A 25887-nucleotide genomic window follows, 5' to 3' on the forward strand; every position below is an offset into this window, starting at 1 on the left:
TAACGATAGGAAGGGGACCAATGTTGAACCGTCCGTTTTATGTTGGATGGCTTAGATCTGGCGGAGCCGTGCGAAATGCGAGAAAATATCTTTGGTAGTCTTCGAAATGACATGGCGGAAACCACGTCACTGCTGCACGGCGCGAGACCATGTGAGGGGGCAGTGACGACAGTTCACCACCCGCCTGCCCGCCCGCACGCCGCCCCCGTCAATGGCGAACCCGAGGAGGGCCATCGCGCTGCAAATCCACACTCAGGCCCCGCCTATCCCCGCCGCCGCAGCCTCGTCCTCCTCCTCCCTGCCGTCGTCGCTCCTCAACTTCCTCAAGCGGCCGGCGTCCTTCCCCTTCCTCCTCTCCCTCTTCGTCCTCCTCACCTGGATCTCCCTCCGCTTCCACCAACCCGCCCCTACTTCCACTGCCTCCCTTCGGGGCCCCACCGTCGCGTTCGACCCCCAGGCCAACCTCGTCCGTTACCCCGCCGCTCTACATCCCACCCCCATCGCCGCCGACGCACGCGGATGGCTCCTCGACCCTGTCGCCGCAGCCCACGACGCAGGCCTCCCTGGTGAGCTCCTCCTTGCCTAGTACAGTAAACCTATTGTTTTCGGTCGTCCCCTCTCTTGTTATCGCGCAAAAAATGTTGCATAATTTTTTCGGGGATCCCACAGAATAGGTTACAGTCCGTCATCAGTTGCAGAAGTCAGGTCCGCCTGGTTCATATGTGTGGTAATCTAGTGGATACTGCAACTCTACAAACCTGCAGCTCATGCTTGTAAGTTTGCTCAGCTTGAAATCCGTAGTGAATGGAAGAACAAAGTGATGTTCTGAAATCTGAACAGGGCACTTGTGGAAGTACAGCAACACTTTCAGCATCTTAGTTGACATATATCTGACCTGCTGCCAACCTGTCATAAAACCTGTTTGTATTGTACTGTGCTTTTGTTATGGTTAGTTCGATTCCTTACAGCTGTGTAATATTAACTCTGTGACCGTCTTAGTTGATTCTGTTAAGCATGGTTGCAAACTTTCAATATAAACCTGGTTGAGCTGGAAATATACCTTTTGGTTGACAACTGACAAGGAACCCCTGTGTTCCTTCCTTATATCATGGCCCGCAGAGCGAACTGTGATCCTTGAGATGTTATGGTGGTTGGTTCGTTCCACTTCCATTCCATATATACTGCTCTAAGCTATTGAGAGTATGCTACACATATCTTTGCTACTTATAAAGTTTAGAGTTGGTGGTCGTCCGTTCACTTCTTCTCAACCCTAACAACTTTAGACCATGCAAACCACATGAGCCGGAGCAGTAAAGCCATAAACTTCCCTTCTACAACCTCCTACTGCTGCATATGTTCTCGAATCTATATGAGTTTTGGCTCATAGTTCAAATCTAACAAACCATATCATCAGGCTTTATACAGCATTGGCTCATAGTCTGACTATCATGTTACTTTTACATGTAAACTTTCTTGGGTGGTTGCATAGCAAAGCACGGGCACCGTGCTAGATGAACTGAAGCAGATGAGCGGGTTTCTTCTTTGAGAAGCTGCCAGTGAACAAGATCTGTATTGAGAATTACTGGTTCCATTTATCTTCTCTATTTTCCCCTCAAATGCCCCTATTTATTATAGGGATATATGTATTCTTTTGCCCAAGGGAGAAAGTGGTAGAAAAAAGAGAACATTTGCGATACGATATGAATGTAGCAACTGATTGATATTATCTAAACAAGTTCGATAATATTCTACTAGTCCCATCTTCCTTTTGTTTTGTTTACCTTTCTCGGTTCTATCAGTAGATGCCCATCTTGTGGGATATCAAGAAGGTTTTTCATTCATCGCTACTGTTTTCCTACTACTTGCTAGTTACTACTGTGTTGACCTTGAGACTGTGTCTAGTACTCTGATGTTTGATCAGTAGACAGGATGTATTTGTTGTATGCTCCAGTTACCACCTGCTGCTTAGGCTGCTTATCTCTGTGTTCTTGTTTGCACCATTGTTTTGTTCCACTTGACTATATTTAATTTATGTCAACATGCGATAGTACTATTCAGATGCTGTAGTCCTCAAATATCTCATTTTCTACATATTTATGTAGAAGTTGAATATCTCCACCAGTATTCTAGAAATGCAGCGAAAATGAGGCACAAATTTCAACTTATAGGACCTTTTCATTTTAGAAACCAAGTCTATTTCTCTTCATCCAGAGGAAATGTCAATCACTGTTCACATAGTATCTGCAGAACTCCAACCAGGCTTCCTTTTCTCTTGGGGTTAATTTAGGGACAATGTTTACGCGAGAAGCAGAAGTCGTAAAGACAGAACCATTGGCTTCACACTTTTTTTTGTGGGCAAATATGTTACTCCCTCCGTCGCATAATTCATGTCTCAAATTTGTCCAAATATGGATGTATCTATTCCTAAAAAGCGTCTAGATACATGTAATATTTCAACAAGAATTATGGGACGGAGGGAGTACTTGTAATGTATGTGCTTTCTTGGAATTTGTGCTACAGCTTAGTCAGAACCATATGTGAATAAACCAAGGGTGATTTCTTTAAATAACTTGGCTGGACATTAATTATTTAATGTTCGATTTGTGGCAGGTGGGGCGCTTGTCTGTCTTAAACTACATGTAGGACTGATCCCTCCAGGTGGTTTGCGTGGCAACCATCGTCACCATACATGCAATGAAACGTTCGTCATCTGGGGTGCAAAGACGAAATTCAGGGTAACGATCTTCCCTTTTTCATTAGGTTCCTGAGAATAACACAGTTCTAGTGCTGACTGGCTGTTTTCCCGTATCAACAGTTAGAAAATGCTGATATAAAAGATAAAGGATATGGAGAAGCCATGATTGCTGCTGATGAGGTGGCCGTTGTTGCAAGTGCAAAATCAACTGCACATGCATTGATTAATATGGATGTGCGACCAACCTTCTTCTTGGGATGTCAAGATACACCAGTAAACCCCAACAGTTCAAATACTGACTACAAAGTCTGGAAAGATCTCTGACAGTCACATTGCTCCTATGATCTGATGGTGAGTGATCTTTGAAGGCTAATACGATGCATTTAAACTGAAATTAGCAGCGAGCCTTCAGAAAACACCTCTGTCACCATTTGTAAAGATCTCAAAGCAGTTTCTTGTGTATAGTTGAGGGGACACTTCAGTTGGTTTACATAGTTCTTTTGTGTGCCATGCTTAGTTTTTGGTAGTAAAAGGCCTTAAGGGTGGTTATTCTTGCTGCGACTGTTCTTTTCTCTTGCATATAATCACTAGTACTTAAAGTCAGTGACCCCGGCCCCATCTGTCAGTGACCATAAAGTTTAAGTCCGGAATCCAACTCGGTCATGTACTCCTTTGCCTCGGCCAGATAGTACCAGTTGCTCGATAATACTACGTTTTCTTTTCGTTTTTTGAGCGGATGTGATACTGAGTATTGAATAGTAATATGCAGGAGGCATGAAATGACATCTTTGTATTGACGAATTGCAAAATCATCCCTGATTCTTCACTGCACTTAGTGAAACAGGGCCACGTATACCAAACACGTTGATGTGCTTTCGAGATTGGATATGTGACTTGTCCGGTTGTCCCTGACTTTGGCTTACAGCTCTGCCTTCTCTTTTCTATTTTATACGATCAACATAATCCATGGTCAAGTCGAATTCGTTTTTCCCAGTGGCTTTTATGTGTCACAGGTTGATAAGGGCATGCGTCAATCTCCATCAACACAATATTGGAAATGAAATGAGATAATTAAATATACAACTCCATAAAAAGGAAATTAGTAACACACAGTACAATAAAATGCACCAATAAAATTATATACTCCCACCGTCCAACAAAAGATGACAAATTTGAATGCATACAAATTTATTTAAAGTTGAGACATCCTTTGTTGGACGGAGGAAGTACGTCAGATCATCAATCTAAAAATAATTGCCAATATAAGATTAATTCATCAGGTAGTTCCAGTAGCATTTTCATTTATATTTAGTATTCCTCGTTCCTTTTTTGTTTAAATTGATTTGATCTGTATATTATGTGCTGAGGTAGACGTAAACCGCTGCAATAACATTTGTATGAAGATTGAAGAAGGCCAAAAAGTAAGTTCTTAGTTGTACCGCAAAATCTACCAGAAAGAGGCATATGGTCTAGCAGCAATACTCGAGAGAAATAGACAAGCAAGCCAACGAAATGAAGAGAAAAAATATCTTGAATTCCAGAATCCTCACATGTGATAGGTTCGCTCCACAATCACCCATCATCCACACAAATCTATATTAAGAAAATATTCTGAAAAGAGAAAAAAAATACTACTGGCACTATCAATAATGAGAAAAGGTGGAAAGGAATCAGATACCAAAAACCTCAAATCCCTAATTCCCCACCCGACCATTCCCAATCCTGTTCCTCTATAAAGACTCGTCCGCAGCATCGCCTCCAGGCTACAGGACCCAGACGCACCCCGTCACCCGCTGACCCACGCCATCATCATCAGCCATTAACGCGGGTTCGTAACCTTGCGGTTTCTCTCGTCTCCCCCGAAGCTTTCGTTGCCATGGCGGACCAGCTCTCGGATGAGCAGATTGGCGAGTTCAAGGAGGCATTCAGCCTCTTCGACAAGGACGGCGATGGTATCCATCCCTGCCCCCCACCCCACCCCCGCCTTTCCTCGTTTACATCTCTCGTGGCCACCGACGAACTCCTCGTCGCGCTCGATCCGGACCGCCCGGCATCGGGGATCGTGGCCGACCGGGCGTGGTCATGCGTTGCATGCGACGCCTAGATCTGATGGCGCGTGCCAGGGCTGCGCCGGATTGTGTATGCGGGGAGCGATTTGGTTGTTTATAGGTTTTCTATGGCAATCAAGGCGCCTCCGCGCGGTGATTTACTCCCTTTCGAACCAGTATGGTGATTTAATCTCTTTCTCGTTAGGAAGCGTGGCATATGTCTGCGAGGTGGACAGACCTCATGCATTATTGTATCGTTTGTGCTTGTAGGCTTGCAGTGATTTTTTCTTTTCCTTTTCGAGACCATTGGCTTGCAGTGATTTGACCCGGCTTAGTGTTTTTGTAGCTTCTAAATGTTTTGAGGAACAAGGATCGCCAAATATGCACGCCCATTTTGCTAATTGGGTGTTTTGTCATATATAATGTGAGCGCGTGTCTGCGTCCTGCTGCTTGTATTGATGTATTGCTTGAGGTAAATTAATTGAAGTGCAGAATGCGACAAGAAATAAATTTTGGGGTTTGGTGAATTTTGTATAGTGGTTGTTGGACGACTAGACCTGTTAATCAAGTTGGATAATGGTCATGGTATCTTGATTATTTTGTGAAATCATGTTTTATTTTCAGTAAACCATATCAATTTTGAAAGAGCAGTTTTCAAGGGTAGCGGCCTAGTGGTTGAATGCAGTGTTGTCATTTGTCTTGTTTACCATGATTTTATTCCATCCGCATAAGTTCGTTACATGTCTCTGTTACGAGTTATGACTCAAAAGCCAAAAATACCCAGCTTCATGGACGTTGGTTGATCTTTTGTGGATGCAATATGGGTTGTTTTGTAAGCTACCCTCCATGGAATCATGATTTTATCATATTAAACACCTGAAAAGATTTATGAATAAAGTGGCGATGGAGGAGAATCTGGACCTAATTTTAAGCAGTGAACCCCATTCTTTGAACAATTGAAGAATGGTGGACTATTCGAGAATAATATGCTAGCTTGCCTACAGGGAAATTGTTATTTATTTGGAATGGTATTTTGATGTCGTGCCATATTTGCAAATCAAATCTTTGTTCTGCAAACTGAGAGGTAAATAAGTATCCACAAGGCACATTAATATGCCTATTCACCAGCACACCTATTGAATCCCTTTATGTGTTGAAACAATTGCTTGATCATGAATATGTTGTTTCAGTTGTTTTATCAGAATTGTCTGTAGTGTAATATTATTTATTAGAAGTGTAATAATTAGTCATGCTGTTTATTTATGTTATTTCTTAGTGAATTAGGTTCGAAACATTTCTGCAGATAGTTCGGATGTGATGAAATATAAGTGTGTTAGTATAGCAATTTGGCCTTTCTAACCTGGAATGTTGTTTGAAAAGGAGTATGTTTGCATCATTCGACACACTGCATATGTTTAGTACATATAGATAATTGTTAATTGTTTGTGAGAGCAATCTGCTCCTTTTTAGTAAGAACTTAATATATCATCATATTGATAGTAGCAATATCTACATGGCATTGCAAAAAAACTGTGTATTCTGCCGGTTATGTTTGGTGCATGCGACTTGATGCCCTGCCAATTTTGCCAACCATTGGCTAGCTAAAAAATCAGTCAGAGATTCCTTGGCCCTATGTTGGAAAATTTTGGCATGACTTGTGAAGTGGGTGTGAGAAGAGTGGAAAAGACTAAATAGGCAGCCAAAATTTTGGCAACCAACCAAGCAAGGGCCAAAACATCATAGGCTGCCAAAATCTTGGTAGGGCAATTTTGAGCACCAATGAAACATAAGATCGGACCATAACGAACCATACTCACTAACCAATACACGCCTCACAGTACATACCTTTCGCATTGTTACAAATTCGGTTGAGTTTGGTAGGAACATAAGAGTATCAGACTAGTGAGTATGGTTTGTTATGATGACTAACTGGGTTTTGATAGAATCTGATTCTGGTCGTAAGTCTATCACTCTTTGGTGCTGGATGGTATATTTTAGTTTCCACATATGATGCTACATTGATGTAATATACTGTGAAAGATGCTAGATTGATGTATAAAGCCGTATAGTGTTGGAAGGTGTCTTCTGCTAGTTTTTTTTCATGATTGTGTAGAATTAAGCTGTTTTGTAATGCTACCCAATATCTGACAATTATTTCATGCATATTATTGAACAAACTTATTGATGTATCATGCTATTCATTATGCAAGTCAATCTCGAGTTATGTTTGTTTTCTTTGTAGCAAACTATGCTTGTTTGGATCTTATTGTTCTTACTAACGGGAGAGACACTTTTATAACTGGAGTATATTTGGTCACCTACCACATTCAAGTGCAGTTTCAGGTGTTAAGGTGGTTTTATGTTCCCTGAATCAAAATGATTATCTCGATGAGGGACTACAAACCTTAACACTTTCCGTTATTATGTGCGTGCCATGGTTGATAGTTGCTTTTAATTTTGTGATCACTATGATTGTAATTTTAACTTGACAGCACATTCAACGTATTCTCCCTTGTAACTGTCGTACCATGAGCTGATCTTATATCTCAGGTAGCATCACTACAAAGGAGCTTGGAACTGTGATGCGTTCCCTTGGGCAGAATCCAACCGAGGCAGAGCTGCAGGACATGATCAATGAGGTGGATGCCGATGGCAATGGCACCATTGACTTCTCAGAGTTCCTCAACCTGATGGCTCGCAAGATGAAGGACACCGACTCCGAGGAGGAGCTCAAGGAGGCGTTCCGTGTTTTCGACAAGGACCAGAATGGTTTCATCTCTGCATCGGAGCTTCGCCAAGTCATGACCAACCTCGGGGAGAAGCTGTCCGAGGAGGAGGTGGAAGAGATGGTCCGCGAGGCTGACGTGGACGGCGATGGCCAGATCAACTACGATGAGTTCGTCAAGGTCATGATGGCCAAGTGAGGAACCCCCTCTGAAATAACCTTCTCGTTTCCCTCTTTAAAAAATAATAACGAACCACCTGGCTTTCAAGTTACGACTAGTACTTCACGACATTTCACCTTACTTATTACGCACTAGTACTGACATTTGTTGGCTAGGTGTAGTCACTGAGGCGATAAAGCGCCAGATATTATTTCTTTGGTTCTCTTGGTTACGGTGTTAAACTGTCATCCTCCACTACTTGTACTTGTAGCTATAGGTTTGCTGTTTTCCCCCTGCGACGTGGATCTGGTGTTTTCTTGGGAGCTGGGTCCACGTGCAAGTTTTGTCGTTCAGTTTGTGAAAGTAACACTTTTTTTTACGGAAAGCTACACTATTTGGCGCCACACGAGGTTCCGTTGCTCAATCTCTTTCTCGTTTTCATTTGGGTATCATATGCATGTTACTTCGGAATAGGAAATTTCGTACTACCATACTACATATATTTCGTGCAGCTTAGCCTCCTGCGTACGTAACGTAACAATCACTCGTGGAGCCTCCCTTGGCCGACGGCTGCGTCGTGGAGCCTCTTCTTGGAGACGTACGTGTCACCTGTCACTCGATGCAGACTACGTTGTCGACACCATCTCGTAGAGCATGCGGTGTCTGTCTCCTCCGCTATAGGCTATAGTCAACCCGGTGGTTAGCTACCGGCGACGTGCAACACAACGCTGCTGGGACTCTGACGTAGCTGTGCTGTGCCAAATTCACCACGAGGCCGAGGCTGCTTCTCGCGATGGTCCTAGAGGTTGAGCGCGACGCCTTTGTCCGTCCTGTTGTCTCTGGGAGTCGATGCAGGCGTCTAGTTACTCTAGCATACGCATCGTACGGCCAAATGGCCAGTGGACCTGCTTTCTCTGCGAAACAACTGGTCGGGAATATATTCCACCTGAGCTCTTTCTATCACGCTCTGCTAAATGATGCTAGACGCACTCCGTTCATTTGTTTATTTGTGGTCGTACAAAAATTTGGCCCGTCACAGCAAAAACGCCGAGACAAGGATTCGTACAGATCGATATTCGGACGTTCATTACTTCATCTCTTCTGCTGTTTTTTCAATATAAAAAGGAAGAAGCTTATACATACATCACCGTCTGCGTGCAGGAGAAGGAACAAGAGGATACAGGAGAGAAAAGCGAGCGGCAAGAAGAGTACGGCAGTGCCAGGGCCGTCCGATGGAAAGCGTGGCCAGAAATGCGTGATCCTGTAAAGCCGAAACTATCCGTTCGTTCGTCCCCGGCCGCGAGGCATCTGAGCTACTGTACCATATCCACGTAGTATATCGGGAGCTATATATGCTCCTAGAAATGAATTATATGTATGTAAAGCATCGAACCTTCTTCCTCCTCGATGTAATATACATGCATGCACCCTCTTGCGTGGTTGGAAAATAAAAATGTAAAGCATCGAACAATTCCTGGTGAATCATAGTGTGGAGATTACGGTGAGAAAACACTGGGCCCGCTGCTACTTTGCTTTCTACTCTGTCAACTTCGTGGGCCTCTCGTCCCGCATCTAGCCTCTCAAGTTGGGCCTGGACGTGCTTCTGCACGTCAGAGGAGCAAGAGTCCGTGCTCTGTATTCCGGGCGTTGGGATCTTGGGGATTATAGACTGCGTCCCTAGTAGAGTAGGCCCGTCCGGGCGACCACGGGCGCTTGCACGGCGCGGCGCGGCACGGCTTTCGCTCCCAAACTCCCCTTCCGCAACCTCTGGCAGGGCACCCGATCCCAGTCCCTGCAATCGGTCGGCGAGCCGCTTGCTCTGCTGCAGCGCGCCCCAATCTTTTTTTTGCCCAGCTCGGATTCCTAGGCGGATGCCGAGATGGAGGCGAAGGAGACGCTGCAGCGCGCGCCCAAGGTCAGGTACTCAGGTATGCCATGTGGTTGCTTCCTTCCCTGTGTAGCATCAGACTCTGCATATCGCGTATTTATCCTGTGATAGTGGAGGAATTTCGAAAATGCTCGGAGGTTTTGGTAGAAGGGAACCAGTAACTTAATCTAATTCCACAGCCTTGAGAGAGGTTGCAGAATAAAGGCCTAATTCTTTAGCAGCAATCTTAAGCAGACCACTTGTTTTAGGAATGGTTTGGAACTTAATGTACGGAAACCAATTACTCCTAGTAGATCACCGAGTACGCATATGGAAAAGGATGCTTCATGACTGAAAACTACTACTCGTACTCCGTACTTCTTCCGTTTCATAATTCTTGTCTCAAATTTGCCCAAAAATGGATGTATCTATTCCTAACAAATATCTAGATACATGTAATATTTTGACAAGAATTATGGAACGAAGGGAATACTAAACAAGCAAGATTACAAACTGACAAGAAAAATGACTAAAGTTGCAGTTTACAAACACGCAGTGACGACTCAGATAAGCAAATTACCGAACTCTGTCTAAGCAGATGCAAAAATAACTCGGTATGCATTTTCCTTTCACCGTCCAGAAACAAGGCTTGTTTCTGACATCCCACCGGTAAAATCAGAATGGAAGGAGCTCCCCTCATTCCTTTCTCCAGAAACCGTCCACTGGAGCCTTGGAATTTCAATATCCATGTAGTTTCTGCGTTGAGGGGTTGCAGAAGCAGACTGCTTTTCCCTTGAAACCGCTGGCAACCACACTTTGAGCCTTGAAACAACCTCGGTCATGGTCGGCCTGTCAATGGCCGCATTTTCTACGCAGTTCATGGCAAGGTCTATGACACAATGCAGGGAGCTTGCGTCGTACTGATCCATCAGCCTCTTGTCCACAACATCATGAACACTACCCGTAACAATCTTTTGGCGCACCCAATTTGGTAGGTGGACAGTTTGAGGGTCCATCAGTACCGGGGAATGGCCAGTGATGATCTCCAATAGCACAATGCCGAAGCTGTAAACATCTGTCTTGACAGTGAGTTGGAAAGTTGCATGGTACTCAGGATCGAGGTAGCCAAGAGTGCCAGCAGCAACAGTAGATATGTGTGTATGTGCTTCGTTAAAAGCCCGTGAAAGCCCAAAATCAGATATTATCCCCACCAGATTCTTGTCCAGAAGGATGTTAGCAGTCTTCACATCTCTGTGAACTATGGATGGTGTGCACAACTCATGTAGATACTCCAGTCCTGTAATTTATAGAAACTCATACTTTGCCAGCACACACATACATACATGAATTAAAGTTAAATACGTTATTGAAATGTGGACCTTGTGCAGAATCAAGTGCAATATGAAGTCGTTGTTCCCAACTCAAACTGTAGTCACCTCCTGCACCAAAACGTCCCAAAAAATGTTGTGAGTGCCATATGATAATCACATGCTCATTTTAGCATAAATTCCCATTTTTGTAAGTTGTGACATATGTAAGCCAACAAATGATGGTTATGCACGCCATGACTAAGCATATCAATTGGTGCATTAAGATTTAAACCTTCTTAGAGAGGTCTATGCTTTTCCTTCTCATCATCAGAGCATTTTTTATACACAAATCAAGTTAACCAGACAACCAAGCCATTGGATTTTAATAAGTTCCTCTATAGTTGCTTTGTTTCTTACTGGCTTTGAAAGTTACATGCTTAGAATTTCTGACTATCTTGTCATGGTGACGTCTCAAAGAGTGTAACAGTAGTCCCTCCAATTTGTTATCCAAGTGTCTATGACAATTGCAAAATTATGGCTTAAGAATGTGCAGCTCCAAGAATACAGCTATGGTGGCCTCACTTGTTAATCAAATTTCGAATGCCGATACAGGTTACATAGTAAATTAGATCCACCATCTCAGCTGTATTAACTAGCAGCAGTGATAACAGTCTAGGCAATCAACTACACCTTTAACAAGGAAATCCAGTTTTAACAAGAAATCATGTTTACAGTAGAATGTCAAAGCCGGAGTAGTTTGACTTCAGAGTTTCTTTCTATACTTGGGACTAGGTCCTTTCAATTTTGTATTATTCTGAGAAACACAATCCGATGTTAACATTTGGGAAGTAGGTGGCCCACAAGTGGTTACTGAAAGCTGTTGGCCTCTGGGTCTTTGATTCTTTGCGTTGTTGACTTGTTGTTGGTTTCGAAGCAAGTAAAACCTGAATTGGTCAACTTCCCTTTTAGATCGAGCTGATTGCAGGTTTCATTTAATGATTCAATTTTGTTCAGTTAAATTACAATGGTCTGTAAACATGGGATCACAATTCAGTGATCATAAAAAACTCCAAGTTGGATTGGTTATACCTAAGCCAACTACGCTTGATAGAATTTTTAAGATAAGTTAAGAGAAAAACCTTCTCTCAGAAGCTGCTGAAGATTTCCTCTGGGCATGAAGTCATAAACAAGTGCTAGGCACTTCTTGTTTTGGCAATATCCTTCCAAAGTCACAAGATTCTTGTGATGAACTTTTGACAAGGTTTGCACCTGCAGCAACAGTTATGGTTACCAAACATCCTAGAGATGAAGCCAACTGCATTTTTTTTAATATGGACTGCGGAAAGGGTTTATGATGTCTTGCAGACATATAGTTTACTTTTTTATTGAAGAAAGCAATGATTTGGCCTAGTTGGTTTTGTGGTATACCTCAGGGAGGAAGTCTGTCGACTCTGCTATTGATGTCTCCATAAGCACCTTAACAGCTACTTCATCACCATTTCCCAGTATGCCATGATAAACAGTTCCGAAACCTCCTTTTCCAATGATTGATTGGAAGTCTTTTGTTATGAGCTTCAGCTCTGCGTACGTGAACCGTCTAATGTCAATATGTAGCGGAGTTTCCTCTTCACACATAGCATAATCTTCATGGTCTCCTGACTTCCCTGCAGAGTCAAGAAGTTGTGTTTTACTTGAAAGCAAAGGTATGAAACTGCTGTGTAATGTCTACCACCCAATACATCGAGAAAAGAGAATTTTAGAACGGAGAATTTTGTTTTACCTTTCCAGCACAACTTCCAGAGTATGCAGATCACTACTAAGAGGGATACCAGTCCGACAGGAACTATCACTGTGATGAGCAAGGTTTGTGTGGTGCTCTTCTTCTTATTTGAACAGTATGTAGCTTTGACTTTTGAGCATATGGGATTGCCTTCTAATCTAGTAGCACAATTACATGGAAAAAGTGAGCTCAAAAGGTCTTAGCTACAACAACTCTATAAAATTATGGCTACAACGTGCCTCCATTTTCTAACACAATTAACCTGCTAAAATTGCTTCACTGCTTCTAAACGTCTATGCACTCTAAAAGAACAAACCGCATGGTTTCTGAATCACGTTCAGTTACTAATAGGTCCTTATCTACCTCTCATGTTGAAAGGCCATAGATTATAAAGAATTTAAGTTACTAGATGGTAGTACATTAATTGAGGCTTGTTTGGATTAACAATTTAACATGATGCACTAACATGGCTCGACACTTTTGGTGGCTCCCAAATTAGCCACCACAACTTCGTCAAATTTGGCAAGGGTTTATTATGTACAAGGGACACTGCTCTGCATGGTACTAGAAAAATATGGTGCAGCACAAGCATGGCACTAACCAAACAGTGGCCAGAGAAAGTCAAACTTGCGCAACTCCAGTTTGACAAGTGTGGCTAGGAACTAAATGCTTTTTAACCATTGCATTTGCATTATACGTGCAAGACTGTTGGTAAACCTTGGAATGTTTCTATGATAAGTCGATAACCAACCTTGGGTAGAGCCTATTACTTTTTGGTGTACTTTGTTTAGTTTGTTATATACTTATATTTTTCTATATTCTACGAAGGAATTGTGCAACGGGGCATGCCAAACCTTAAGTCAAGCTGATCAGCCTGGAATCTTTGAAGAATAGAATTAGGGATTGGTCCATCGAGCTGATTATTTGACAAGTCACTGAAAATAGTAGTTAAATCATTCACTAATTTATATCATCAACCAAAGATTTAATCAGTACGTCAACTTACAGAACTTCGAGTGACTTTAGTGGATAGTCTGGAATAGGTCCCATCAAATTGTTGTGTGATAAATTCCTACATATGTTTTGTGCTTAAGGTCACAAAAGATGTCAACATAATCTCGTTTAGCACATCGATGTTATGTGGTAGCCGGTAGGCACTACTTACAAGTTTTCCAGTGATACCATGCCCAGGAATGACATGGCTAATTCACCTTCCAGTCCGCTGTTAGACAGACTCTGCAAAAGAACTCATTTTTAGTACAATTCATATTAATTTACTGATAGCATTAAACTAACATGTAGTTTGAATATTATGTTAATATATTCTTGTACTTCTGTTTTACACTGAAACGTTACCTGTATTTTCAAGATTTCAACTAGATTGTGTGTTTTCAAGATCTTAGCCAGTAAGACAAGTGACTGAATGGTCATCCATGTATAAAAAGAAAGAACAGAAATCTTGAGCATCATGTAAACCAAATGGGAAATTTTTTGGAGCGTTAAACTGCTTGGGGATGAATTGCACTTCAAAGGATAAAAAGATTGAACCGCGATGTTGAAAATTCAAAATATATATGGTACAAGTCCTGTAAATATACTTACACACTGACAATCCTCGGGTTCTGGTTGCTTTTGGAGTAGTTGCAAGTCAATCCTTCCCAGGAATACTCTCTTGGGGAGCATGGGTCTCCATTCCAGTTTATGCGTGACAAATTGTAGCTTCTTGATTTCTTTCATGTAATTGACTACAACAGAATAAAGACAACATAAACAAATATTAAGAAAAGAACATAAACAAATATTAACATAATAAAGAAAGCTGTTTATGTGGCTATGGGGCCTTATTATTAGTAAATAGAAAGATCAAAGCAAACTTAAGAAGTTGCAAAATTATTTTATGCTAGTTTTATCTTTTGATAGAACTGAATAAATTTTATTAATTCATTTCTCTACTATGTTCTTGGCCGTCGCTCATTGGCAATTAAAGGTTTGAAGACGGCCTAGTAAGGAGTTTAGTGTGCAACTGGATCAATCTGTTGATAAATTTGTTTCTCCTGCTTCAATGGAAGATCCTTGCAGTGAGACCTCAGTCATCAACAGCCTTTCAGTTCAAACAACTGAATAAACTACATGACGATCATGGGCGCCTGTCACATAAATGACAAATGTGTGATGCAGGTGCAGTATATATATTGATCTTACCATCATCAGAGTCAGTGGTGAGGTTATCCATCCGAACGAGCGAGTACAGCTCAAAAGCGTTGATGAGTGGTGGGAGGCTTGACTTGTTTGTCTTCTTCAGGAGGAAGGATCCCTCGGGGTTGTGCAAGAGCCGCCCATTCTCATGCATGCTGCGCAATTCGAATCGCGGTGGGGAGTAGTCAGGGAACAGCAATTCGTTCATGCTGTAGATGTCGAATCTCCTGTTCGGGTTGCTAGCATTAATCTCGGCAAAGTGGAAGATCGGGAGAAGCTGCAGGTTCTTGGGGTCCAAATTGGGGCCCACTTTCACGGTGACTTCAAAGTAGGATTTGTTTGCTTCTATTGTCGACGCCTTCTTCATGATGTCCTCTGGTACCTGGAAGGTGTTGTCGCCGGGCACCGTCCTCACTTGATTGATTGTGTCCAGGCTGATCCAGGGGGGGCTCCTGTTCGGGCCACCTCTCCCAGAACCGATCGTAACGGTCGGTTGGATATCTTCATTGCACACAGAAACAAGGGAAACGGGTAAATAGCTATCACAGGACACTACTTTTTGGACTTTGCTTAAAGGCACCTGCTACGGGAGTTGGCAATGCCAATTTCTTATCACCTTGAGATTTATTAGTTTTTGTTAAAATCAATTGCATGAGTTCAGGAGACAACAGCACAAACACTTGGAATGTGTTTGAGATAGCCAACAGAATTTACAGACATACTTCCTCCGTTTCATAATTCTTGTCGAAATATTACATGTATCTATACGCTTTTTAGGAATAATACATCCATTGTTGAAAAATGTGAGGCAAGAATTATGGAACGGAGGGACTAATTGAGATCTAATCTAAAACTACTTTGGATGTCAATTTCGCCCAATCTCATCTTCTGATAAATTCAGTAGCGTTGCCAAATCTTATCCGACTAAAGTAGCTGATTGACACCGAGGTATTCACAAAAGGGTACATCTCATCTTGCAGTGGCCTCAGCTCCAACGCAGACATGAATGGAGTCCCTGAACCAAAGTTTATCAGACAAACCAAGATGTTGTTGCTCGGAGCAACGGTGAGCACCTCTTTCCATATCGCGGAACCCCAATTTGTGAAGTTCACCGCCTCCCAGAAATTGATGCCGATGTGGAGCCCAAAGAGAAACAGCGACCCATCCTGACTCTTGTTCAACCCATCGTAGTTGCCGTAAGTAAAAGTGGCCCTCAACAGATACTTCTTGCCGGTGATGGATGGCAGTGTGTAGCAACTCCGTGAGCCGTTAGGGAAGCTTCTCAGGGTTTTCTGTGGCTCATCAGAACCAGCCAAGAACTCTGCAGAAATTTTGTTGCTCAAACCGCCGTCGACAAATCCAGCGTCAGGATCAAACCATATCCCTGTGGTACTGTCGTTGTAGGCTTTACGGTTTGTCAATCCACAGTCGACGCTTATGAACCCTGCACAGTGTAGAATATGGACCAGTTCCATATGTTTCAAGTTTAAGATGTACGCACAACACCACCACCAGTGCAACGATATTCAGTACTCCCTCCGTCCTATATTAACTGACTCAAATTTGCCTAAATATGTATGCATCTATGCCTAAAAAGCGTTTAGATATGGGGCGGAGGGAGTAGCTAATAACAGTATTTGATTGGTAAGATTTCAGCAAAAAGAGATTTGTTAAGTTGCATGCTAAAGTATACTGAACTGTGCAGTTGGAGCAAGGATGAAATAGGTGCATCAACTAGGAGGGAATGGCTTGTATTACCAGACTGACCATGGACTCGAATAATCGTGGCCAGGACAAGCAATAGCGGCAAGATCCATGTCAGCTTTGACTGCTTTGTTGTACTTGCCAAGCAAGGAAAGCGTATCTCCATGGTGCAGGCTCTTCGGTTCTGGCAAATGTTTGCCAAACTTGTCCAGCTATATGGAAGAGAAAAACAACTACTGTAATAAGGTTTGATTGACTTGGCCGTTGCACTGACGTTTGCTGCAGATGCCGGCTTTCATATAATCATCCTGGTTTCTGACTGGTTGAATTTGATCTCTAAGATCAACTCATCTTCTCCGGACAGATCAGTCACTGGAGCAGTGGTGAGTGGTGCATGATATCAAGTCCAAGGCTGCTCTTTTCGGTATCATTTCTTTCATTCATGTCAACAGGACTTGTAATTGAGTTGCTCGTGATATGGCCGAGTCTGCGATACATGATGCCGGCGTTGTTTTGGTCAGTGAGGTGCCGGATTTCCTCCGTGCTTGTCTGTACTGAACCATCTGTGATGAATTAATAAAGCGCCAATTTCAGCAACTTGCATTCATCTAGAGGAGAGAAATGCAACTTGCCATGGGGTTCAGTTTGCTCGCCAACCAACGCGTTATTGGACAAATGTACTGCTCGTCAGCGTGCAAACGACCAAGTCTGAACTGAAGAACACATCGAAGAAGAAGAACACGGGGGCTTCCGCCGAGGCCGTTAGGTCGTCGGGGCGGCGTGGCGTCAGTCCAGGGGCCTAGGCTTCATAACTAAGTTGGGCCCGCCCGCGAGGCCATGTCCTTTTGCCGGCCACGGGCTTACGCACAACTCCACAAGGGCGTCCACTAAAAAAAAAAAAAATACACTCCACAAGGGCGCAGCAGAGCAGGTGCTCACCCTCAAGAAAAAAAACACAGGGCAGGCGCTTGCTCTGGCTGTATGCTGTAGTGCTCCCCCAATCTTACGGTTCGGGCTCCGTTCCGAGGTGGAGGGGGAGACGGAGGAGGCGCTGCAGCGCGCCGCCGAGTCGAGGAACCGCCCATGGCGGGCGGACGGGGGCGACGAGGGATAGGTATGTCATGCGGTTCTGCCCCTACATAGCATCAGCCTCTTCATAGCTCAGGTGCCAAACTCGCGCATAGTAACTCCGTCGCCTATAATTTTGTGAACTCGGGAGACGATCAGAGGTTTCGATACAAGGAGGAAGTATTTTTTATGCAATCCCACTGCCTTGCAAGGGAGATTGGGGAATAATAAAAGGCGGAATTCTTAAGCAGCACTTTTTAAACAGACCACTTGTTTTAGGTTTGGTTTGGAACTTTTACTAATGTGCGAGTAGTGCTAACATGGAACAGGATGCTTCACAGTTGAAAACCACTGAAATGCTTAGAAACTCAAAATGATAATAACAAAGTTGCAATTTACAAGCACTAGATGATCGACACAGTTAAGCAAATCTTCAAACTTTATCTAAGTAGATGTGATGCGACAAATAAGTCAGTAGGCTTTATCCTTTTTTACCGTCCAGAAAAAAGGCTCATTTCTGACATCCTACTGGTATTACCAGACTGGAAGGAGCTCCCCTCGTGGCTTTCTCCAGAAAGCATCAACTGGAACTGTCTTGGGATATCAATATCCATGTAGTTCTTGCGGTGAGGGGTTCCAGAAATAGACTGCTTTTCGCTTGAAACCGGCAACCACACTTTGAGCCTTGAAACAACTTCGGTCATGGTTGGCCTGTCAATAGCTGCATTTTCTACGCAGTTCAATGCAAGGTCTACCACACTCTCCAGGGAACTGACGTCGTACTGATCCATCAGCCTCTTGTCCACAACATCACGAACACTGCCCTTAGCTATCTTTTGGCGCACCCAATTTGGTAGGTGGATTGTTTGAGGGTCCATCAATACCGGGGACTGGGCAGTGATGATCTCCAAGAGCACAATGCCGAAGCTATAAACATCTGTCTTGACAGTGAGTTGGAAAGTTGCATGGTACTCGGGGTCGAGGTAGCCAAGAGTGCCAGCAGCAACAGTAGATATGTGCGTATGAGCATCGTTAAAAGCCCGCGAAAGCCCAAAATCAGATATTATCCCCACCAGATTCTTGTCTAGAAGAATGTTAGCAGTCTTCACATCTCTGTGAACTATTGATGGGGTGCATGACTCATGTAGATACTCCAGCCCTGTAGTTTATTGAAACTCATGCTTTGCCAGCACACACATACATACATGACTTAAAGGTAAATACGTTATTGAATTGTTTACCTTGTGCAGAATCAAGTGCGATATGAAGCCGCTGTTCCCAATTCAAGCTATAGTCGTCTCCTGCACCAAAACGTCCAAAATTGGTGTAAGTGCCATTTGATGCTCGTATGTGCATGCATTGTAGCATAAATTCCCATGTTTCGTAATTTTTGCACATATGTAAGCTAACGAATGATGGTTACACATGCCATGATTAAGCATAGCATCGTTTGGTGTATTAAGATCTAAACCTTCTTTGGGAGGTCTCTGCTTTTCCTTATCTTTACCAGAGAATTTTTGTAGACAAATCTAGTTAACAAGAGAACCGACCAAGCTATTGATTTATGTACCTCTATAGCTTCTTTGTTTCTTACTGGCTTTGAAAGGTGTACTCTCTCCATTCTAAAATATAAGGTGTATAATTTTTGTTGACTGTCAAACTTTCTAGACTTTGACCAAGCTTGTAGCAAAAGATATTAACTCCTACAATTTCAAATGAATATACCATGAAAATATATTTAATGATAGATCTAGTGATGTTAATTTATGCGCCTTATATTTTGGAACACAGGGAGTACATGTTAAGAATTTGTGACTATCTTGTCATGTTTATGTCTCTACGAGTGCAACAGTAGTCGCTCCAATTTGTTAGCCAGACGTATATGAGAATTCCAAAATTATGACTTAAAGAATGTTTAACTCCAATGCAGCTATGGTATCGTCACTTGTTAATTGAACATTGATACAGATTACAGACCAAATTAGATCTACCAACTCAACTGTATTGACTACCAGAAGTGATAACAGTCTAGTCAATCAACTACACCTTTAATAAGGATATCCAGTTATAACAAGAAATCATGTTTACAGTAGGATGTCAAAGCCGGAGTAGTTTGACTTCAGAGTTTCTTTCTGTACTTGGGACTAGGTCCTTTCAATTTTGTATCATGCTATGAAGCACAATCCAATGTTAACATTTGGAAAGTAGGTGCCCCACAAGTGGTTACTGAAAGCTGATGGCGTCTGGATCTTTGTGTTGTTGTTAGTTTTGCAGCAAGTAAAATCTAAATTAGTTAACTTTCCTTTTAGATTGAACGACTTTTGGGCTAAATTGAATGATTCAGCTTTGTTGAATTGAAGTACAAATGGTTATAAGTAAGTCAATTTCGCTTGATAGAAATTTTAAGATAGGTGAAGAGAAAAACCTCCTTTCAAAAGCTGTTGAAGATTTCCTCTGGGCATGAAGTCATAAACGAGTGCTAGGCACTTCTTGTTTTGGCAATATCCTACCAAAGTCACGAGATTCTTGTGATGAACTTTGGACAAGGTTTGTACCTGCGGCAACAGATATAATTACCAAACATACTAAAGCTGAAGCCAATTGCATCATGTTGTTGAATATGGACTGTGGAAAGGGTTTTAGATGTTTTGCAGACATATAATTTACTTTTTATTGAAGAAAGCAATGATTTTGGCCTAGTTTTTTTCGTGATATACCTCAGGGAGGAAGTCTGTTGACTCTGCTATTGATGTCTCCATAAGAACCTTAACAGCTACTTCATCACCAGTTTCCAGTATGCCATGATAAACAGTACCAAAACCTCCTTTTCCAACGATTGTTTGGAAGTCGTTTGTTATGAGCTTCAGCTCAGCATACGTGAACCGTCTAATGTCAATATGTAGCGGAGTTTCCTCTTCATACATAGCATAATCCTCGCGGTCTCCTGACTTCCCTGCAGAGCCAAGAAGTTCTTGACAGTTTATGTATGAAACTGCTGTCTAATGGCTACCACCAATACATCAAGAAAAGGGAATACTAGACCATAGAACTTTGTTTTACCTTTCCAGCACAACTTCCATAGTATGAACATCACTACTAAGAAGGATACCAGTACCACAGGAACTATCACTGCGATGAGCAAGGTTTGCGTGGTGTTCTTCTTATTTGAACAGTACGTATCTTTGACTTTTGAGCATACAGGATTTCCCTGTAATCTAGTGGCACGATCACATAGAAAAAAAATGAGCTCAAAAGATCTTAGCTACAACAACCCTGTAAAATTATGATTACAACATCCCTCTATTTTATAACACGATTAACATGCTAACAGTGCTTCACTTTTTCTAAATGTCATGCACTCTAAAACAAACTGCATAGTTACTAAATCATTTGCAGTTACTAATAGGTTCTTATCTACCTCTCATGTTGAAAGCCCATAGATTATAAAGCACTTAAGTTACTACTCTGTAGATTGTAATAAATTAATTGAGGGCTCGCTTGGATCAATACTATGCACCACGAAAGTACAGCTTAACACTTTTGGGGGCACCCAAATTATCCGCCACAACTTTGTCAAATTTGGTAAGGGTTTGTTATGTATATGATAAGTGGGACTTCTCTGCGTGGTGCTAGAAAAATGTGGTGTGCTACAAGTATGGCACTAACCAAACAGACAAACAGTGACCTGAGAGAGTCAAACTTGCGCAACTCTAGTTTGGCAAAGTGTGGCTAGGAGCTAAAACCATTGCATTTATGTTATACATGCAATACTGTTGGCAAACCTTGAATTGTTTCTTGGGAGTGCCTCTAACTCATTCAGCTTAGAAATAGTTATTTCTCTGTCAACATTGGTAGCCATCCGATCGAGATCTTTTTATCTCTTGTGTAGTTGCACAAATCTCATGTTTAAATCGGATGGTTCTTAGTGGTGACATAGAAATAGCTATTTCTCTGTCGCCTGAGAAATAGCAAAATCATTTTCCTATGATAATCAACCTTGTGTTGAGCCTATTCATATTGATGAATTGTGCAAAGGTGCATGCCAAACCTTAAGTCAAGCAGACCAGCCTGAGATCTCTGAAGGATAGAATTAGGGATTGGTCCATCGAGCTGATTATTTGACAAGTCACTGAAAATAGTAGTTAAAGTCATTCACTAATCTATATCATCAACCAAAGATTTAATCAGTACAGGAACTTACAGAACTTTGAGTGACTTTAGTGGATAGTCTGGAATAGTTCCCGTCAGATTGTTGTGTGATAAATCCCTATATATGTTTTGTGGTCAAGGTGTCAAAAGATGTCAACATAATCTCATTTAGCCCCATCAAATATTATGTGGTAGGCACTACTTACAAGTTTTCCAGTGATACCATGTTCAGGAATGATATGGCTAATGCACCTTGCAGCCCGCTCTTAGACAGATCTCTACAAAAGTAACTCATTTAAATAGAAGTCATATTAATTTATTGATAGCATCAAACTATCATGTAGTTTGAAGATTATGTAATTATCTTTCTGTGCTTCCGGTTTACACTGTATTTCCAGGATTTCAACTAAATTGTGGCCAGTAAGATACACAACTGAGTGTCCCTATAGTAAAACATGTATAAAAAGAAGAACATCTCTGAGGCAACAGTAAACCAAATGTGACCTTTTTTGGAGCATTAAATTGCTTTGGGTTGATGCATTGTACTTCAAAGGTTAAAAAGATTGAATTGCGATGTTGAAATTTCAGAATATATGTGGTGAAAAGTCCTGAATAATATTCTTACACTCTGACAATCGTCGGATTCTGGTTACTTTTAGAGTAGTCGCAAGTCAAACCTTCCCAGGAATACTCTCTTGGGGAGCATGGATCTCCATTCCAGTTTATTCGTGCCAAATTGTAGTGCTTCTTGACTTCTTTCATGTAATTGACTACAACAGCAAAAAGACAACAGAAACAAATATTAAGAAAAGAACAGAAACAATTATAAAGGGAGTAAACAAAGCTTTCTATGTGGGTTTGGGGCCTTATTTGTATATAGGAAAATGAAATCAAGCATAAGCAGTTGGAAGGTAATTTTATATGCTAGTTTTATCTTTTTCATAGAACTGAATACTTCATTTCTCTACTATTTTCTTGGCGTCGCTCACTGGCAATTGAACATTACTTGGAAGCTGAGTGTGCAACTGGATCAGTCTGATGATAAGTTTGTTTCTCTTGCTTTAATTGAGGATCCTAGAAATGTTAAATTGAATCAGGAATCTTCAGGGGGGTCTACACAGTGAGACCTCGGTCATTAACACTTCTTCAGTTCAACACCAACTGGATAAACTACATGACTGTCATGGGAGTCTGACACATAAATGACAAATGTGTGATGCAGGTGCTGTATATATATTTATCTTACCATCGTCGGAGTCAGTGGTGAAGTTATCCATCCGAACGAGCGAGTACAACTCAAACGCATTGATGAGTGGCGGTAGCCTTGACCTTCTCGTCTTGTTTAGGAGGAAGGATGCCTCGGGGTTGTGCAAGAACCGCCCATTCTCTTGCATACTGTCCACCTGAAATCGTGCTGGGGAAAAGTCGTCGAACAGCAACTCGTTGGTGCTGTAGATGTCGAACCTCCTGTTCGGGTTGCTGTTGTTGATCTCCGCAAAGTGGAAGATCGGGAGAAGCTGCAGGTTCTTGGCGTCCAAATTGGGACCCACTCCCACGTTGACATACATGAAGGAATAGTTTGCTTCTAGTGTCGAGGCCTTCCGCATGATGTCCTCTGGTACCTGGAAGGCGTTGTCGCCGGGGAGCCTCCTCACTGTATTGCTTGTGTCCAGGCTGATCCAGGGGGGGTCCTGGTAGAGAAATCTCTCCCAGAACCGATCGTAAGGGTCGGATGGATATCTTCATTGCACACAAAACAAGGGAAACAGGTAAATAGCTATCACAGTACACTACTTTTGTTTCTTTACATTAAAGGCAACTGCTATGGGAGCTGGCAATGCCAATTTCTTGTCACCTTGAGATTTATTAGTTTTTATTAAAAATCAATTGCATGATTCAGGAAACAGCAGCGAAAACAATTCAAATGTGTTGAGATAGCCAGCAGAATTTAAAACCATTAACGGACATAATTCAGATCTAATACCAATCTCACCTTGTGATAAATCCAGTAACGTTGCCAAATCTTTTCCGACTAAAGTAGCTGATTGACACCGAAGTATTCACAAAAGGGTACATCATATCTTGTAGGGGCCTCAGCTCCAATGTAGATATGAACGGAGTCCCTGAACCAAAGTTTATCAGACAGACCGAGATGTTGTTGCTCGGAGCAACGGTGAGCACCTCTTTCCATATCGGGACACCCCAATTTGTGAAGTTCACCGCATCCCAGAAATTGACGCCGATGTGGAGCCCGAAGAGAAACAGCGACCCGTCCTGACTCTTGTTCAACCCATCATAGTTGCCATAAGTAAAAGTGGCCCTCACGAGATACTTCTTGCCAGTGGTGGATGGCAGAGTATAGCAATTCCGTGAGCCGTCAGGGAAGCTCCTCAGGGTTTTCTGATGCTCATCTGAATCTGCCATGAACTCTGCGGAAATTTTGTGGCTCAAACCGCCCTCAAATCCAGCATCAGGATCGAACTGTATCCCTGTGGAGCTGTCGTTGTAGGCGTTACTGTTTGCGAATCCACAATCGATGCTTACAAACCCTGCACAGTTGAGGATATGCGTCAGTTTCATGTGTTTCAACTTTACGATCGATGCAAAGATTGTGTCATATATCTGGAGCACTAATATTTCAGTAAACTGGGATTTCATAAGCCCAGGCTGAAGTAATAAACTGAACGTGCAGGTGCAGCAAGGACAAAAAAGGCTGAGCATCAAGAAGGGAAGAGCTAGGAGGAATTAGTTTGTATAGTTGTATTACCTGGCTGGCCATGGACTCGAATCATGCTGACCAGGACGACCAGCAGCGCCATGGTCCATTTCAGTTTCGCACTTGACGAGCAAGTGGAGCTTTTCGCCATGGCACTCTTCGGAAGCAAGACGGAGCATCCTATTTGCGACGTACAAATGACTTGTGAAGCTATATAGCAGAGAAAAACAACCACCATGGTTCAGTAATTCGATATCTTTTGATAAAGGTATCTTCGTTTTTTAGGTGCATTTGATTGACTTGGCCGTGGCGCGCTCGGTTAACAATGTGTTTTTGTTCATCAGTAGGTAAACCTTTTCTCGTGAAAGAAATGCAACTTGCAGTCATCCAGAGGAAAAGAAAATGCCACTTGGCCGTGGAGTTTAGTGCGCACGTCAACTATCGCGTTAATTTGAGAAATTATATCTCTGGGAGAAACCTACTGCATGGCCATCAGCGTGATAGCGAAGTCCGAACCCGAGAACTCGTGTTTCTATGGTGGAACTGTGCTGCTCGGCCGTATACAGTGTGACCCGACGAAGGTACGCTGGTCTTTCTCTGAAGTCTGAACTAGTCTGCTGTGCCCAAAATTAGAGAACTGTTACAGGCTATAGGTACGAGAGATAAACAATGACAGAGTTGCAAGACTAAATCGATCAGCGACGTTACGCATGACACACCCAACTAGGCTGGTGCAATGCAAGAAGCCAAGAATGCAAGATATTGATGGGTTTATCTTTTCCATGCCATTCGTCAGCCAGCCCGTGCCCGTGGTTGACCGGGATAATGGAGATGGCTGGCTATCGGTCGCACGTCGAAATCGTCTGACAGACAATTGGCCGGCAGGCCGGCCGCCGCCGTAGCTTCCGTAAGTACGCACGGGAAAGAGTATGCATCCATCTCATTCATTCTCGCCAGCATGGGACGGGAGCAGACTGTGCAATGCATGCCAGGTTTGAAACTTTGAATGACTCGGGGGTTTGATTCCAAGGACTTCTTCGAGGATCACGTAAGTCGCGCGAGCTGAGGGTAGGTGGCGCGCGGAACCACCAGCCGGGTACGTAGAAGTGCAGTACAGTAGGATTTTCAGTATTGCCGGTCGTGTCATGCACGCACCTGATCTTCCAGGGCCCTGAACCGGCCGCTGGACTTGAGCTCAGCTCGGGATGCTTTCTCTCTTTACCAGAAACGAGAGCTTTCATTTTATTTTACTCCCTCCCATCTTAAATTATCGTCATGATTTTAGTTCAATTTTATACCAAAATCATGACAAATTTAGGATGGCAAGAAAGTATTTTATATCGACTGCTCAGCAGAGTGAAGATCACGCTGAATATATGCTTTGCACGTGGGAAAAGACCGGCATCAGCTACATCAAGGGCTTGGGGGCCGGGTCTGTCGGTCTCGAAGATCACACATGCGCCATTCGA

The 25887-nt window shown here is 42.6% G+C and overlaps 3 protein-coding genes, 2 long non-coding RNA genes and 1 pseudogene across 6 annotated transcripts; 4 read left to right on the forward strand and 2 right to left on the reverse strand.

Moving 5' to 3' along the window:
* Window positions 1-112: 112 nt before the first annotated feature.
* LOC100824167 lies at window positions 113-3422 on the forward strand. Its single transcript, XM_003564398.4, has 3 exons — window positions 113-566; window positions 2611-2735; window positions 2816-3422. Exons 1-3 carry the CDS (start codon window positions 212-214, stop codon window positions 3017-3019), a joined length of 684 nt encoding a protein of 227 aa, XP_003564446.1. The 5' UTR covers window positions 113-211; the 3' UTR covers window positions 3020-3422.
* A 981-nt stretch (window positions 3423-4403) lies between these two features.
* On the forward strand, window positions 4404-9138 carry LOC100823858 (calmodulin-3). The gene is made up of 3 exons (XM_003564397.4): window positions 4404-4647; window positions 7294-7663; window positions 8790-9138. The coding sequence occupies exons 1-3, from the start codon at window positions 4572-4574 to the stop codon at window positions 8893-8895; spliced, it is 552 nt and encodes a 183-aa protein (XP_003564445.1). The 5' UTR covers window positions 4404-4571; the 3' UTR covers window positions 8896-9138.
* Window positions 9139-10124: 986 nt separating this feature from the next.
* On the reverse strand, window positions 10125-15785 carry LOC100821794 (annotated as a pseudogene).
* A 53-nt stretch (window positions 15786-15838) lies between these two features.
* Window positions 15839-19146, forward strand: LOC112271022. Its single transcript, XR_002963799.1, has 3 exons — window positions 15839-15977; window positions 16487-17599; window positions 18804-19146. It is a non-coding gene; the product is annotated as an uncharacterized LOC112271022 (long non-coding RNA).
* On the reverse strand, window positions 17399-24686 carry LOC100832443 (probable LRR receptor-like serine/threonine-protein kinase At1g51810). 2 transcript variants are annotated; one of them, XM_024459901.1, is made up of 12 exons: window positions 24470-24686; window positions 23696-24251; window positions 22949-23442; window positions 22328-22472; window positions 21909-21980; window positions 21755-21820; window positions 21602-21682; window positions 20614-20768; window positions 20271-20506; window positions 19979-20108; window positions 18804-18854; window positions 17399-17599 (listed from the first exon to the last, which is right to left on the reverse strand). In XM_024459901.1, exons 1-12 carry the CDS (start codon window positions 24654-24656, stop codon window positions 17427-17429), a joined length of 2346 nt encoding a protein of 781 aa, XP_024315669.1. In that variant the 5' UTR covers window positions 24657-24686; the 3' UTR covers window positions 17399-17426. The 2 variants fall into 2 exon arrangements, with proteins under 2 accessions (XP_024315669.1, XP_010232474.2); XM_010234172.3 differs by lacking the exon at window positions 17399-17599 and adding an exon at window positions 17888-18712 and having other exon boundaries at window positions 18795-18854.
* On the forward strand, window positions 23333-25685 carry LOC106866197. The gene is made up of 3 exons (XR_002963800.1): window positions 23333-23471; window positions 24395-24686; window positions 24763-25685. It is a non-coding gene; the product is annotated as an uncharacterized LOC106866197 (long non-coding RNA).
* Window positions 25686-25887: the final 202 nt, after the last annotated feature.

Source organism: Brachypodium distachyon, chromosome 2, assembly GCF_000005505.3.
Source record: "Brachypodium distachyon strain Bd21 chromosome 2, Brachypodium_distachyon_v3.0, whole genome shotgun sequence".
Taxonomy (NCBI): domain Eukaryota; kingdom Viridiplantae; phylum Streptophyta; class Magnoliopsida; order Poales; family Poaceae; genus Brachypodium; species Brachypodium distachyon.

What these genes read in the sequence shown, in the direction of transcription:
- LOC100824167 (XM_003564398.4), top strand. Translation starts at nt 212, where the DNA reads ATGGCGAACCCGAGGAGGGCCATCGCGCTGCAAATCCACACTCAGGCC. An exon ending in CCACGACGCAGGCCTCCCTG is followed by an intron (nt 567 to 2,610) that starts GTGAGCTCCTCC and finishes GATTTGTGGCAG; the next exon opens with GTGGGGCGCTTGTCTGTCTT. An exon ending in GTGCAAAGACGAAATTCAGG is followed by an intron (nt 2,736 to 2,815) that starts GTAACGATCTTC and finishes CCGTATCAACAG; the next exon opens with TTAGAAAATGCTGATATAAA.
- LOC100823858 (XM_003564397.4), top strand. Translation starts at nt 4,572, where the DNA reads ATGGCGGACCAGCTCTCGGATGAGCAGATTGGCGAGTTCAAGGAGGCA. An exon ending in CTTCGACAAGGACGGCGATG is followed by an intron (nt 4,648 to 7,293) that starts GTATCCATCCCT and finishes CTTATATCTCAG; the next exon opens with GTAGCATCACTACAAAGGAG. An exon ending in GTCAAGGTCATGATGGCCAA is followed by an intron (nt 7,664 to 8,789) that starts GTGAGGAACCCC and finishes GTCTGCGTGCAG; the next exon opens with GAGAAGGAACAAGAGGATAC.
- LOC100832443 (XM_010234172.3), bottom strand. Translation starts at nt 24,656, where the DNA reads ATGGTGGTTGTTTTTCTCTGCTATATAGCTTCACAAGTCATTTGTACG. An exon ending in CTAAAGTCACTCAAAGTTCT is followed by an intron (nt 21,683 to 21,754) that starts GTAAGTTCCTGT and finishes TACTATTTTCAG; the next exon opens with TGACTTGTCAAATAATCAGC. An exon ending in GCTGGTCTGCTTGACTTAAG is followed by an intron (nt 20,769 to 21,601) that starts GTTTGGCATGCA and finishes TCGTGCCACTAG; the next exon opens with ATTACAGGGAAATCCTGTAT.